At 34.5% G+C, this 15957-nt stretch overlaps 1 protein-coding gene across 1 annotated transcript; it reads right to left on the minus strand.

Moving 5' to 3' along the window:
* Nucleotides 1–253: 253 nt before the first annotated feature.
* LOC131799152 (syndetin) lies at nt 254–15261 on the minus strand. Its single transcript, XM_059116829.2, has 35 exons — nt 15154–15261; nt 14937–14999; nt 14583–14627; nt 14338–14406; nt 13763–13834; nt 13625–13678; nt 13434–13504; nt 13178–13295; nt 12989–13024; nt 12599–12681; nt 11944–11986; nt 10453–10632; nt 10163–10228; nt 10007–10054; nt 9114–9284; nt 8522–8616; nt 8137–8326; nt 7968–8055; nt 7513–7601; nt 7068–7164; nt 6887–6941; nt 6454–6548; nt 6028–6119; nt 5202–5231; nt 4958–5035; nt 4573–4614; nt 4391–4482; nt 4104–4200; nt 3904–3978; nt 3463–3546; nt 2959–2999; nt 2685–2765; nt 2084–2182; nt 1899–1989; nt 254–1221 (listed from the first exon to the last, which is right to left on the minus strand). The coding sequence occupies exons 1-35, from the start codon at nt 15250–15252 to the stop codon at nt 1099–1101; spliced, it is 2952 nt and encodes a 983-aa protein (XP_058972812.1). The 5' UTR covers nt 15253–15261; the 3' UTR covers nt 254–1098.
* Nucleotides 15262–15957: the final 696 nt, after the last annotated feature.

The raw sequence follows: 15957 nt of genomic DNA on the forward strand, positions 1-15957 counted from the left end.
CCGTGACCAAATTTGAGATATTTCAAAAAGTACACGAGAATGGAGATCAACCTTGAACAGACAAAGATACGGGCAAAAACATCCTGTAATCAGCTCCAGGATAAGATGGTTGAATATAATGTTGAAAAATGCTTTCAATATAAACTCAGTATACTTGCCAGAAGCTGTTGCCTCCTAATGAGAGCATTGTACAAAAAATTAGCAAAGTCTTCGCAAACTGCATGAGCCAGGTTGGATACTTTTATTGTATATTCATTTTTTCTGAGAACTGAGTTATGTTGAAAGAGTTTTGCATTTGTAGAGAATGAAAATATGCAATAAGTAGGAGCAACAAAGAAGAACGGAAACTGTCTTAAAGTTCCTCTGCGGTAGAAGTCAGCTTCTATTACATTAGTGTATATAAAAAGATATAGTTCCTAAGTAATGCTAGCTCCATTATAGTGGTAAGTGGAGTGCTTACTGCACTTACTGCCAAGTACTACCACATCACGAAGGAAGTCACTGCCAGCCACGCATGCTAGAATTTGTGACGCTCAAGACGTTGGCTGTCTTAAGCTGTTATGGGGCAAGGTAAGGAGACAGTAAGCGGGGTGAATGGAACATAAATATTCAAGAAACCTTCATTCCAGTACCCAATATTTTGACAGAAGCAAAACAAAAGATTGCATACGTTTTTCTGTTTTTTTTTTGTTTTTTTTTTTTGACGACGCTTTTTTCCTTTAATCTTGAAAATATCATTGCAATTTACAAAATACTTAAATGTATTGAGAAATCTAGAATACTTATTTAAAAAAATCCAAATAAGCTTTTTTTTTTACTGGCCCTTACAAGACTATAAAGTTTCTGTAACAAATTAAGTAAACGTTCGTTGAAGGCCAATTCAACATTTCTCTGCCTGATTTAAGTTTACCAAAAAAATTTCACTATTTTTAAGAAAACTTTTAGTCCCTCCAATCGTTTCTTCTTCGCACTTCTTATCATACAGCTCCGGCTAAAAAAAAATTGAGTTCCTTCTCGTTCTCTTTTTTCATCGTCATTGCTATCGCACAATTTCTTGAATTAGCAATGAAATGCAGACCATGAAAGCCAGTCCTCCTGCTACCGAGCTTTGGAGCGTTCCATATCTTCAATAATGGACAACAGTTTTTGTTTTCCTTTTTTGGTGACATGTGAACCGACACCACATGTCACCAGACTTGTCAGCTGCTTAGCAGAGTATTCCTGAGGAAAAAGAAGAAATCTTTATGAAATCATCATAAAAAGGAAGAACAATTTGCTGAGATGACTAAGAATTGAAAGGATTTGACGAATAAGACAATGCCATGGTCAAATGGGGACTGCTGACTACAAAAGGAAGTAAAATAATAGCATATCTTAATCACCAGAAGTCCCAAACAAAGCAAAATTAAAAGGTTTTATTTTAATTGAAAGCTTTTTGGTCACTCTCTTTGGGTGAAATAGAAACGAACCAAATTATGAATGACCAAAGTGTGAATCATAAGTTTTACGAGGAATGTATCAGTCAAAGGGTAGCAGTTATTCTGGCCAATTTTATTCGCTAGATTCTTTGGTATTTCTCACTACTGTATTTTATTGGGGCTTTTTCAACATAAATAAAAGTTTAATTTAATTGTAGAGAAATGATGGCTCTTATCCATTAATATCCATTAGTATCCAGGATCCATTAGCAAAGACTCCTTTTAAGAAAAGAAACTAAATAAGAAGAAATAAAATTGAGCATCTACTTATAAAGCCTGAAGTATTACATCATTTCAGATCTAGATTTCGTGATTCATTTACTAAGTATTTCACAAAGGAAGGAAAATTTAATAAACAATCTCCACTCTACATTGATTACACACACCTTCCATGCAGAGTTAATGACTGATTTCACTAACCTTGTGTTCTCGGATCCATCTTTCCATTTCATTCTCAGTGAGGTAAAATGCCTTGACATATGTTTCTACAAACTCTCGGTCCGGAATTGGTCTGAGAAAAATAAAGTCACAATCAATCATGTTGCTCAATATTTTTTGTGACAGAAATCACCTACTGGATTCATAATATATCATACCCTTCTTACCGAATATCTGTAAGTTTCTCCAGTTTCATGAGGTATTGTTGATAGTCAAGTTGCATCAATGCTCGGCCCTCGTTGCTACACTTTTTGGCACTTGCAAATCTTCAAGAACAAAAACCCTGAATATAGTGATTTGATTATCTATGCATGGTGTCCTTCAGTAGCATTTTAATTGAAAGTAGTGAAGTGCTAATAGGGCCTTTAACTACCGTTAAAAGATGCCTGCAAAAAAGATTCAGGCAATTAACCTGCGGTACCTCCCCTATTTACCACTTACAGGCAGATACAAATATTGAAAACCCAAACAAGGTGACACATTCTTGTGACTACCGCAACTAAAGGGGGCACGGATGTAATGAAGCAGAACATCACTACATAAATTGGGTCTTCAATAAAGACTCTGATTCACTTTGCTATGAAATTTTTATTTTATACACTGCTCAGAAAACAAACTTGTTTAATTAGTCCACTTGGTGTTTAAAATAAAAGACCATTGCTCATGAACAAAGAAAGCCCTGAATTTCCTGAAATATGCACTTAACGCCAGTTTGCTATACACAGAAATATAGAGCAGGTCTTTGCAGCTTAGCAGAAGCATTCTCACCCTTCAACAAAGGTTCTGTTCACGAGGCGAATACAATGATCCCACAATACTGAGTGAGCCTCCTGAGGAACAGGAATTTGTCTGTGGGTACAAAGAGAAACTCAACTGAATGTCAATTTTCAGTCTACAGACTGCCAATAATTTTGTAAGAAAACTGATGTAATCCCAAGATGCTTCTGGTTGTATGAATAAACACTCTAATGTTGTGCAGATTTTCATGATTAGTGAAATAAACTAGTTCACCAGTAATTACATTTGGGAATCAAAAACTTACTTGGCTAGTTGAGACAGTCTCATACTGAAAACTTGTAATTCCTGATTAACAAAGCAGAGTACAGAGAAGTAATTAGCTACAATATGCCAATGTGATGGAATGCAGAATTATTTGGTTTACTCTGACTAATCATTTGGTCCTGTTTTTCTCTATAAAGGAGATGTCAATACACTGTTATTCAGAATTGATGCTTCAAGAATGTAGACTGCTTTTTTTTAGAAACACCTGTTAAACACCTTATAAATGTCTACCAAAATACTTGAAAAGGCACAAATAATTAATCAAGAAAGAACACAATTTCCACATAATACCCCTTTTTCACCAACTTATGATTTATTCATACATCTTTACTGAGGGACAATTTTAATGTGTCAGTTTGTGCCAAAATTGTTTTGTTTAGTTGGATAACACTGTTTGAAAAATCAATAAAAGTTAACTGTCCAATATGATTGGCAGAAAACAATCTGCACAAATGCTAATTTCATTTCAGAATATGAGCTGTACCCGCACAAGAATGTCCACATAGGCATTGTGTTGTGACATGATGTCCCGAATGTCCCATCGCACTCCAGTCATCAGCTGAAGTGTCTGAAATCAATTGAAATGGGGTAAGTCATCTTTGGTCTCTTGTACAACTCTACAAGCAAGTAATAAATAATAAAAAAATCCTGTGACTGATCCTTGTACCTGATTAATCAGTATATTCTTTAATTCCTTTCAAAACTTTAGCTCCAATGAAGGGCTAGCACTCAAAACATAAGCTTTAGAAATTCTTGATGATGACCAATTTACTTTATCAACTCAGTTGATAAAACCAAATCATCTTCCTTTAAAGTTCATATGTAGCTATTTCATAATCCTCACTACTTCTACCTCTATTGAATGTAAATACTCATAACTTAACAACACTGTTCAGGAAATAAGTCTTTTCAGAAGAATTCTCACCTGATCATAATCAATTACTCTTGAGCCAACACTTCTGTAAACTGGCCGCCTGAGTTCCTGAGCAGTATTCACAGTCTGTGGATTTCAGTCAATCAAACTTTGTGGTTAACTCCTAACTGAAACTCTTCAATGTTTTCATAAATAAAATTTCATAACAAGTGATACTTCATGTTTTTTTGACTGACTCAAAAGAAGTTTACCTGGGAATAAAACTGTGAAAGAAATGCTCGTTTGTTAGCAGGTATCATTGACTCAAGATGGGGATGAAGAAATTCAAACTGACCAGCTAAAAACACTCTGAAACAAAAAAAGACAAAATACATCAAAGAGTTCTAAAACCAGTAGAACCTTGCATCTACATAGTAACACTTTACAGGAAAATGCCTTCTGTTGAATTTTTAATACTGAAGATCTTACAAACACTGGTTAGTCACAAAATATAAACATGATTCCTAAAACTTTGAAAAAGAGAAGCACTGCAACTTACAGGGATTCTGTAGCAATTATTCTCTCAGACAAGCCAAACATGGTATCAACTCGAGAGAGATCCACAAGTGGTGACAAGTAAGGGTGTTGAACCTGAGAATATGAAAAATTATTTATTCTAATTACTTTTTGATCCTTCAATAAATTCCTTGACACAAATTTTATCCATCATGCACTTCAAACCTTCATATCACTTCCATTACTCATCATCTCAGCAGACTCCAACTGTGAAAATGAATAATTCAGATTATCAGAATCAAGTAAGCTAAACCTTTAGCAAGAATGAGTTTATAATGAGTTATCTCTCTTGTTGATTAAAGACAGACAGGCTGAAAGAAACACACTATATCACTATATTTTGAGATTAACTGTTCAAAGAACTTTTGAAAGTGATTTCTACTGTTTACAGTAGTTATAATAAGTGACAAAGAATGATTTGACGACCAAAGTAGAAATCATCATCAGAGCCAAGTAAGGAGTTGTTTTTCAGTAATAAATCTGGTTGTAATTTTTGCTATAACATTATTAGCTATATAAGCTAGTCTTGCTTTGTGTTTATGGTACTTACATGTTGAATAAGATTGTCTGATATTCGTTTTAAACTTGTTCTCAGCTTTATACTCAAACCATGGGCACTTCCATCCACCTTATATGAACCAGAATAAATGATAAGAATAAGAATTGTATCAACTAAGGGAATCTTCTTAACTATGACATTAAAACAAGATCAGCACAAGTGGTTAATAGTGTTGTTCGACTTTCTTAAAACCATATTTACTATAATTATTTTAAATTCACTATCACATTCTCACCATTACTTCTGGGGCAAAAAATGATGCAACCTGCAAAAAAGTAATTCTGATCAATTCACTGAATAAGAAAAGAGTGATGTTTGGTGTACAACTGTTACCCTAATGAGAGAAATCACAATTAGTTAATATGAAATATGTGCTATTTTGAACCACAAATGAGAACATGTAATGAAACAATTTTCTCATGTGAACTGCAATTACTGAAGAAATAGGAAGAAAAGAAACCTGAAACAAATTCAGGCCACTGTTGGTTTCAAATGCTTCCCTCTAAGAATCTAGCTAGGCATTACAACCAGCTGAACGACAAAGTCACATCTCAAAAGCAAGGCACATTTTCAGTGGATTGTTTGTTCCCTGTTAAGGAATCTAATCACAATGAGGAAATATGATATAAATATATTTATATCTGTCATACCGAGGAATGACACAACCCCCACATTTAAGCTGAAATTAAAGAAATTAGATGTTAAAGATCATATTCCCCTACAAGAAATAGTGAAAAAAGAAAAAAAAAAATGAAAATTTACCCAACTCCTGACATGTTACTTTTTAACTCAGTTAGTAATAGGGTTCAGCCAGTCCAGTCAATAAAAGAAGTGGGTTTTAATTTTGTTAAAGCCTGAATTTTTTCAGGATTCTTTTAAGGGCAATCATTGCAGCTCATCTGTAAGAATCATCTGATTACCTGTTACTCATTCATTAAGTGAGCAAGAGTGTGAAGAGCTCAGACACTTGAGATTTGCTTGTTGATTGCTATCTATTAGCTCTTGTAATAACAGAATAATATTGCAGCAGGGACTAAAGCTAATAGTCGCATAATACTCACAGCAAACAAGTAGTAATCAAACAACTGTGACATGCAAATCACAACATCAAAGGCTATGGGCTTCAACACGTTCATCATTTGCATATATTTACCTACAATGAACAGAACCAATTTCAGTTTTAAGATGAGTGTTAAGTACACTTTAAGCTACATGATGGTTAAGATAAACAATTCAAATAGACCCAACCCACAACTTCTGTAATGATAACATCAGTTAAAATTAAAATACCTTGTAGAGTTACTGATTGTCAAGTGCCATAATTTAAAAACAATGATCAGCAAACCTTGACTTAGGCACCAATCAGACAGTTTTGTTTATAACTAATTTTCTTTTTTTTTTTCTTTTTCATAAAAACCTGATTACAAGTGACAGAATTCTGGAACATGTATACAGATACAAACTCAGATAATTATTATTATACCTACCAAACACTCTCAACACATTGAGGGTTGTGTTGGTGGTACATGGAACTTTAGACAAAAATTTTTGATGTTTCCTGCTATGAGCAGAGCTTTCTGTCCTAGAAGAAAAGAACACCATATTCTCAATTAAGGGACCATCTTTAAAATACTGGTATATCTGTTGTTGTTAATTGTGGTAAAGTATAGTGACTGTGTAATTTCAACCACAGTGATGTGCCGCAGTTCTCTACCAGGAAATATGATCTACTACAAGTGGCCATGAGGCACTGATCAGTTGGTTTTGTGTGATTCAATAATTAAGATCCTTGTGGCTTTGTTGTGTTATTGCCTCAAAAGACTGCTTCTATTTAGCTCTAGGTTTCATTAATAGAGAATTGAAGAGTGTCAGTTGCATTGTGGTCTCATCTATTGTGCAGAAGATGGAACAGAAACAAACCTGCTTGATGGAATTTCACCAGTCCTTTCATCCACATAATCCAACTTGAGTTCCTCTGAAGAGAAGAAACCAAACAACAAGTTCACTAACAAAAACTGTTAACACTAAAGAGTGCAAGAATAAAGTTAAAAAAACCCAAAATTCAAAGATCAGAAAGAAAGAAACACCAGTTGCTCTTTACCTGGAATATCATCATCTTCATCATCTTCTTCATCATCATCTTGACTAAATCCTCTAGATTTCTTTTCGTTTTCATTAACATCACCGTCAACTATTTCCTTGAGAGTGAAGAAACAGACTTTATATCCCATAACATCAGTGTCATAAGCATTTAAAGTCTGTCAAGCAGAACATGTCACACACTGCAACATGTGCAACACAACAGAGTTTGGTCATGTAGCCTGTCCATTTCAATTTCCATTTGTTACTTTTAATTGAGCTTTTAAAGTCTTAAAGGCTGCCTTACCAACCCATTGTGAGTACCTCTACTTGTGTAAATAAAAAAACATAAATTTAACTTTGATTTAAAAATATATCACAGGTATCTAGAAGTTGATTAAAGTCTTCAAATTCTAGTGGACTGAATGAAGATTTTTCCTTTTGAAATAAGAATTAATAAAACTTACTCCATTTTCTGCTAATACATCCTCCCCTTCATCTTCAACATACACATCATCAAAAGGGTTACCATGAGTGGAATATCTTGAGAAGAAACCTGTTAAAAAGTTTATGTTCAGTTAGCCTGAGAAACCTCCAGAAATGACCTGTACATGAGTAAAGAACTTCAATAAGATTAATGAACAGCAGAAACTCTTTAGAGCTGGCCTTTGAAATGAGAGTTGTTTTCAAGTGGATACAAAAGAAGTATGCGATCCATGACTGCTGAAAGGAGTTTCTATGACTACATGGAACAATAAGCATTGGAATGTTGAAAATTCTTATTATTTGGTTTATTTGTATCTTTTATATATAAACTGTCTTTATATATATAAACTGTAACACCTGGTGCTTTGTTATCATTTATTCTGATTGTATACAACCTACATGCACAAAAGACATTATTAATTGCAAGTATAAACACCTGTGTCTGTAGTAACTTGTACTGTCCCTGATCCTGTTCTTTTGTGAGTTTTGACAAGTGGATGCTGATATTTCATAAAACGGAATTCCTGCAGAGAATTTTCAGGCAATTTTTTTAAACAAAATCTTCCAAGTCCTGTATAAACACGAGTCCCTGAGTTTCTACTTACTGAAAGGTCCACAATTTTGAAAGATGCCTTCACAGGACACAACTCCCAAGCATCATTTTCAAGAAACATTCGAAGTTCATCCATTCTTGACCTGTGATAAGTTTTAAAATACTTCACAGTTTGTGTTCGAATAGAATCATGGAGGTCCTCTGATGTGCTGCCACAAAACTCTTCACCAACAGCTATTAACCTATGACAAAAACCACACAAAAAATTCATTTAAAAAAAAAATACAAAAGATATCTGCTACATGTAAATTTTTTAATTTTAAATATATTTATGAAACCACATATATCAGCTTTGCTTATAGATTATTTGACAGTGAATCTTTTATTTGATACTGCTCAGAATAACTAAAAAATAAACAGAACTGCTGTTACCATACCTGTTGACAAGATCCAATACATAAATGAAGTCATCATACTTAAAATAAGATAGGTCATGAGCAAGAAGATGTGACTTGATTCTCTCCTGGACTTCCTAATAAATAAGAAATAAAACAGACTGTTATGTTAATAGAGATGAGATCATCAAATTATAAGCCATCATTAATCAAGGGAACTGTGATGAGCATATTACATTTTATGATTATTTTCTTTATCACAGATCCACACAAATAAGTAAATACCACACAGGTGAATAAGGCTTTTTGCAAGTGCTGATTGAGTGGTTCAGATGTGATTAGCAAGTATTCTTCTCTGAGTAGCAGAAGGGACCAAATTGTGCATCAAGAGTTTTAGTTCTTAGCATTTTTCCATAAAGTTTTGGTTTCTGTGCATTCTACACTAAAAAAAATATAATTCACCTCTGTGTCCCTGAAAATGGTGGATATTTACTTCATCACTCGGCAGCTTGTTAAATATCCACCAATATTCAACTCCACTTTGGTAAATAATTCTTAATTGACAAGTTGTTAATAAAAGAAGTGCCAGGTAGGGGAGACAGACAACAATGCCAAACTCATTGCTAAAACAAACCTTCCATATCCTATTAAGTCCATGTTCTAGTTTCTGCTGAATGTAATTTTTGTTATAAGTTGCCTCTGCTGATGGTTCATCTTGTTCAGTCTCACTGATGTGCATAGCAGGATCATACTGTTCATGCCATTTGATAATTTGATGATAGCTTAACATCAGGGACCATAACACCTAAAAAAGTTGAATTTTTGTCAGACAAACATGAAAATATAAATATAATGCTGAAACAAGACATAGGATGAAAACTACATAGAGCTTGGAAACATGTGCACCCATCACCCAAATAAACCTGATTCATTCGACTACAGAACAGTTTCTTTTTATTTTAAAACACATAACTTTGTATACTATGAAAGCATTATATATATATATATACATACATATACATACATATCTTCTTAGATGTTTTGGTATGTAGTTTTGTTGAGTATTATAACAAGTCGTGCTGTATTTTTCTGAGCCCATAGGGCAAGTCAAAATACAAACAATGAGTTAAAATTATTCAACGATACTACATGCAAAAACGTCTAATAAGTTATTTGTTATCCTACTGCTTGTTTTTCTGCTAAATCTTTCTATTCATTTCTCATGAGGCAGGAAAAGCAAAGTGGATAGAGAAGTGCAAAGTGCACAGCCAACTGGGTAAACAGGTTTTTTACAGTACAAAATAACCAACTGTCCAAATAGTCGTACAATATCGCCAGATATTTGTACTCTATCCACGAGTTGTTTGTTCTCTACTTTGTGCAGTTGGATAATAAGGCTTCTTATTACATGGCCTCCAAACAGGGGTCACCAAATTGGAAAATTTCACAACAGTTTTACTTGGAAACTGTTATCTAGTTAATCAAAATGGTTGCAGGTCAAGGTGCTGTACTTTCTGTGATTCATACCTTACAGAGATCTAATAAACATGACGTAAAGTGTTCAGCTCCAACTTTCTGAAAAAAAAAAAACTTTGGTAATTTTTTGGTAACCCAATGGATTACTGTCTATTCTTAGATCTGAAAATAGATCTAGAAATTAATCAAATAAAGAGATAGTTTTACCTTGCATTGCTCTTCAAAATGAAGATGTTGAAAGCCATCATCACACTTAACTTCAGAAGAAGATTCCTACATAACACAAATGGGGCAGATATTTAAAAAATTGAAAGTAAACATTCTGCTTGGCAAAAGATGAAATTCTAGACAAACATCTAGAGATGATAATAGTTGACACTCAGCAAGGCAAAACTTCACCATAATTCTACATACTTCTAAGAGATTAACATCTTAAATGAAAGCTATGTACTGTAATTATCATTTAACATCAAGATCTTTATAAAAGCAGTAAGTACCCCTAGGTGATCCATTACAACAGAAAATGACTCATGATTAATGGCTGTCATGAAATGGATGATCAGTTTATCCATTGCAATCTGTGTCTTGCCCAGGTATCTGTAAGCAGTTAGTAGCCGTTCATAATTCACAGGAGTAAAATTTTTGCACATCTTCCCTAAGGCCACATCAAGTTGTTTCTGAAAAAGAAACAGTTAACCTAAAATTAGGTTTAAGGTTAGTATGGTATAATGTGAGTAATCTGCCTCTGGCAAAGGTTTGTCATTCAGTGCCCATAACAAGATTGAAATAGATAACACAAAGGTAGAAGAGAGGTCAGTCAGGCACTGAACACAATTTTTTCCATTAACAACAGGATTCCTGGCTTAAAAGACTGTGGATAGAACAACCTACCTTTACAATCAGGGTAATTTGGTATTATTTACTAAGTTGATAATGTACATTGGCCACTGTAAAGAGTTTAAATGCTGAAGTTGAGTTTAAGAATTATAGATCTATCATTCTTAAAAACTTTAAATTGCTTCAAAATGATTCAGAGACTGGTACTATCTTTTCGCAACCTCCACTAATTTCATTCAAATGTGACAAAAACATTGGCAACCTTTAGGTCAGACAGTTCATTTCAAACCAATGACCAATCTGGAACTTTCAAATGCGCTTGCTCATGATGCAAAACTTGTCCCTTCATTCATAACATAGAGAAAATGTTGGGGCCCAAGAGATCCATTTATTTAAGATCACTAATCGCTTTACATGTACCTCCGCCAAAGTCATTTACTGCACAAATTGCACTTACTGCAAAAAGTTATACATTGGTGAAACAGGAAGGTGACTGGGTGACCAATTCCAAGAACACCTTTGCGACGTAGAAAGAAATGACAAGGATGCATCAAAACCAGTCACTAGGCAGCTTAATCTCCCTAATCATTTGAAGCAGCTTATGGCAGTTTGTGGCCTTTCCCTACATCCAGGAAGTTTGGAAAGCCACAAAACTCTACAAAAAAAATTTAGCTTTCAACTCGGCACTCTTAATCCCCACAGTATCAATAAGCCATTTTCATTTAACTAATTTATTCTTTATTTATTGTCAGCACATTCCCACCAATAGTGTAGCTCCATTTTCTGCATATAAACCCACACACAACCCACAATTCCACCAATCACTCTGAAGGGCTAACACTCAAAACATCAGCTTTTTAAACTCGTTATGGTGGCCAATTTATGTTAACAACTCAGTTGATAATACTAAATTACCCTGTTACACTCTCCCACTGATGCAGCACAGTTTCTTTAGAAACTTATCCCCTTCATCCCTATAAAATAAGCTTGGGATAGATATAACATAGATATTAATCTCCTCAGCTGAGTCTTTGCTGAATAGTAATATTCAATAATCATAATGTAATATTTCCAATGATTGGAGGGATTTCCTGGTTTCTTGTACCTTTGTAGTAAGTGATTAAAAATGGATACATCGACTGGAAACTTACCTCAATGTCTATAAGAGTCTCTTGTAAGTTTGAACTCAATTCACTAATAATCAAAGACAATGAATTGAATCAAACTGGATTGTGTCTATAAATTTGAGATTTGTTCACTAAGTTTAGATTAAGTGTCTATTGCCTTATTAATAAGGATTTGTATTTAAAAATGTATTAAAATTATCAAGAACAGTTATTAAGAAACTTGTTGTAACACAGGAAACCATCCTTAATAAAGAGGTATCTATGAAAGGAGGTTTGACTGTACTTGGTAGCCTTAATCAAAAAGATAAACAGTTTGTTTGATCAAGTTTAAATTCCAAGACCTGCCTGTGATAGAGAATAACAAACTCTGATTAGCACTAATTACTATAACTTAATATACCCTTTTGTTATTTCCAATCAACTTGTTCAAGTGAAGCAAGAAAAAAAATGTTTTTTAAGTTTTGCTTTTGTTCTGCCAATCTTGAGAGTATTAGTTCCCACTATCATTTTGTAATGTTCTAATGGCAGGTGGACATCAGACCCACTTTTAATCAATCATCAGAAGCTTTCACTTTACTTATGGTAGTTTCCATTTTTAAAATCTTTTGTAAAGATAAGATGCCAACCATATTCATGGGCACAATCATAAGTGGAAGCATTAACCCCCACCAATAATTACCTTATACAGCTGTAATGTTTGAATGCTCTGGCTGCCTTCTCGCACTCAAGACACAGATCAATGGCACCAGGATAATCCTCTTCCTACAGGAAAATGTTAATCCATCTGTAAATCATGTCACTAAATATCAACAATAGCAAAGACAGTTGCGGCTTTTAAAACAATACTGCAAAGTCAGCTGACATAGACTAATACAAAAACCTGCAGGTGCAACTGTAAAAAAAAATAAAAAAAAATTCACCACTAAAAGTTAACTGTATTCTAGTTAAATTTTACATCCTTTTTTAAAACCTTTTTTGCGGCAGCAAAGGTATCATAATGTTGTCTTTCCAAACATTAGGAAGATTAGCAATTTATACATTCACAAGTTTTCCATTATCTTGCTCTTACCTCAAGCATTTCTTTGAGTCTGACATCTGTCCTTTGCTTAAATCAAATTACATAATAATGCAGTTAATAATGAAAGGAATAAAAAGTAAAATTAAAACATAATGAAATATTTCTGTGGTCTGTCTGAGCTATTGTTCTAATCAACACCAATTTCATACTAACAAAACAAGGCAAAAAATTATTACTCACTAATGTCTTTATTGTTCTTAAGGAGTCTAGTAACATAAGCAGGTGCTGCTTCTTTCGGTGTTTGGCCAATATTCCTAATCCACCGACAGATACTCCTCTCTTAGCACGATCCAAGTGTCTTAAAGAGAGATTTCAGAGATTCAAGTAATGTAATGTAATTTTTGTTTGAAACATTGTTCTTTTTAAAGTGAATAAGGCAAAATTAATAATGAGACAGTTATCCTAGAGAAGAAACAATAAAAGGACTTGATCCAACCTTCTTCCTCTGTCACAGATTGAAGAAGCAGTATGTAGTGATTCTTCCAGGTCCATTACTCTTTGTAATTCCTACAGTTAAAGGTAAAAACCAGGAGAAAAATGTCAGTCCCTACAAATAACAAAAAAATCTCCCCCTTTCTAGAATTCTAAGACTCAGGACACATCATGAAATATTTTTATTAACATTACCTGCACATAAGCATTGTGGTTTTCCAGAACTTTCTTGTAAAGTGTTTTTGAGACCTTAAACAAATGACAAACAAGCTATTCAGTCTACTGCCTGGTAAAGATGCCATAAACAAAAACACCCAAAGTTTCTGAGCTTACAGCCTGAAGCTGTCTTCGCAGGTCATTTCGATAATCATCCAGGTCATCAAGGTCCAAGACTTTTGGAAGTTGCTGCAACATTAAATGGTTAAAGTTAAATTATGAAAGGTAGTGGTGAGTAAAAAGTGAAAAGGCATAAGGATTGCTTTTCTACGCTATAAGTATCTCAAGATTATAAAAGAGTCCTCAGGCAATAAACAACGGAAGTCACCATTTGTTTCTGTATCAACAGTTCAAATACTGGTAGGAGAATGAACCCTTGGCTGGTTGCCAAACTCTCCTGTCATTGGTCAGATAAATTACAATGGTTAAAGAGGTGTCTGAAGGGGCAGCAATTATAAAATAGGTGATCTCTGGCTCGTGATTTCTCCACTTCTACATTTACTGCTAGTTTTTGCAACTCTCTAACTTCTTTGTTTTGGCAGCCAAAACACCCTCAGCTATGCTGCCTGACTCATTGTTTAAATTAACATTGCCAATACCAACAATGACAACAATGAATGCCAGCAATCCAACCTGAGTGTTTATATAAGGCATGGAACTAAGTAAAATATTGGACTAGTCAGAATACTTACATGAAGCTCATAATCACTGGAATCGAATGAGGAATCTTTAAAATAAATGTCCTTTATTGCCCCTAATACCTGAAGGACAGCATCAGAGAATGAGGGTGAAAATATTTGAAATTTAATGTAAACAACAACAACAATTATAATAATAACATTGGTGGTTCATTTAAAGCATTTTCTCCCGTTACAGCCGATGATCACTTTTTAAACTCTCAAATATGGAAACATATACAGTTCAATGAAAAACACACCTCTTCATCGGAACGAGGGTCATCCTGAAATTCCTGAACGCCATCCTAAACATAAGACAAAGAATATTTCCATTGATATTTTCAGTGTGACCTTGGTTGACGACATTAAGTGCTATTGACACGCACCCAGCCATCCGCTCATCGAATAAAATGGAAACATTTCCAAAAGATTAAAAGTTGTTGAAATTTTCCCCTGCCATCCCTGGTCAACACAAAGCCATTCAAGCTGATGACAATTTGTCTATTATTATTTTTATTATCATTTCAAAATAAGTATATTATGCTGATTATTTATGTGGACATATTTGTAAAGTCACTGATGAGCTAAAGCTTCGACGAATTTTTCTTACACACCTTATACACAGCTTCAGGCAGGTTTTCGGTAGAGTCTCCGTCCTGAGCGTCCTTATGGGATTGCTTAAATATAACGAAAAACCTCTAAAATTAACCAGCACGAAAATATGGGTATTGAAAAAAGAAACCCATTCACAACATTGAGTATATTTTATAAGATATAACAGTTATCAAACTTAAACAGTCCTTTAGCTGATTGATCCAAATAATCGCTTACCCCTTGACGAAGTAAGTTATACACTTGATTCCGAAGAATCGTAAATTTCACCTTCGCAGTTTCCTTGGCAGAACCTCTGCCCTTGTCTTCCATTATCATTCGAAGCCACGGAAGAGGTAGTCGGTCAGCGGTTACTGATTTCGGAAATACTTCCTTAAATAAGATCAATCAAAGATCACGCCATCCACATCAACAAGAAGGCGGGAGGAACAGGCATCATCACTAACTAATCTTCCCCTCTGTCTTCGCGCAAAGAAATCATTTGGACACAAAACTGAAAATATGATCCATTCAGAGGGGAGAAATGAAGCCAAGAATTGCCACGATTGTTTTGAAAAGGTCCATAAACACCGGGAAAGTTCTGGCGCACAGTAGATAAATTATTTTTGTACATGCACTATTTCAAGCTTCTTCATTTGTTTGTTACAAACCTTAATGAAATGCTGCTATGTATTCGTCCCAAATTAATTCATTTTGTCGCAAATCCTGTTTACTGCATTCAAAAAGTTGCACAAGAGGTCATCCTACAATGTCCTTAATTGAATGTTATCCCAAATCGATTCACAATTTTCAAAATGAGGAAATGACCAATGGCTGCACATAGGTTCCTGCGATGCAGCCAACAATTATGAAACCGTTGATGAAACACCCAGCTGGAAAAAATGTTTTGAGGAAGGGAGGGGGGGAAACGTCAGGGTGGGTATTGTCAGATTCTACAAGTACATGAACAGGCAAGGCTATCAGCGAGTCCTCTGCACAAATTACAAGGGAGCGGGGTGGGTTTAAACTGTTTTTCTCCCCAAA

This window comes from Pocillopora verrucosa, chromosome 10, assembly GCF_036669915.1.
Source record: "Pocillopora verrucosa isolate sample1 chromosome 10, ASM3666991v2, whole genome shotgun sequence".
NCBI lineage: Eukaryota > Metazoa > Cnidaria > Anthozoa > Scleractinia > Pocilloporidae > Pocillopora > Pocillopora verrucosa.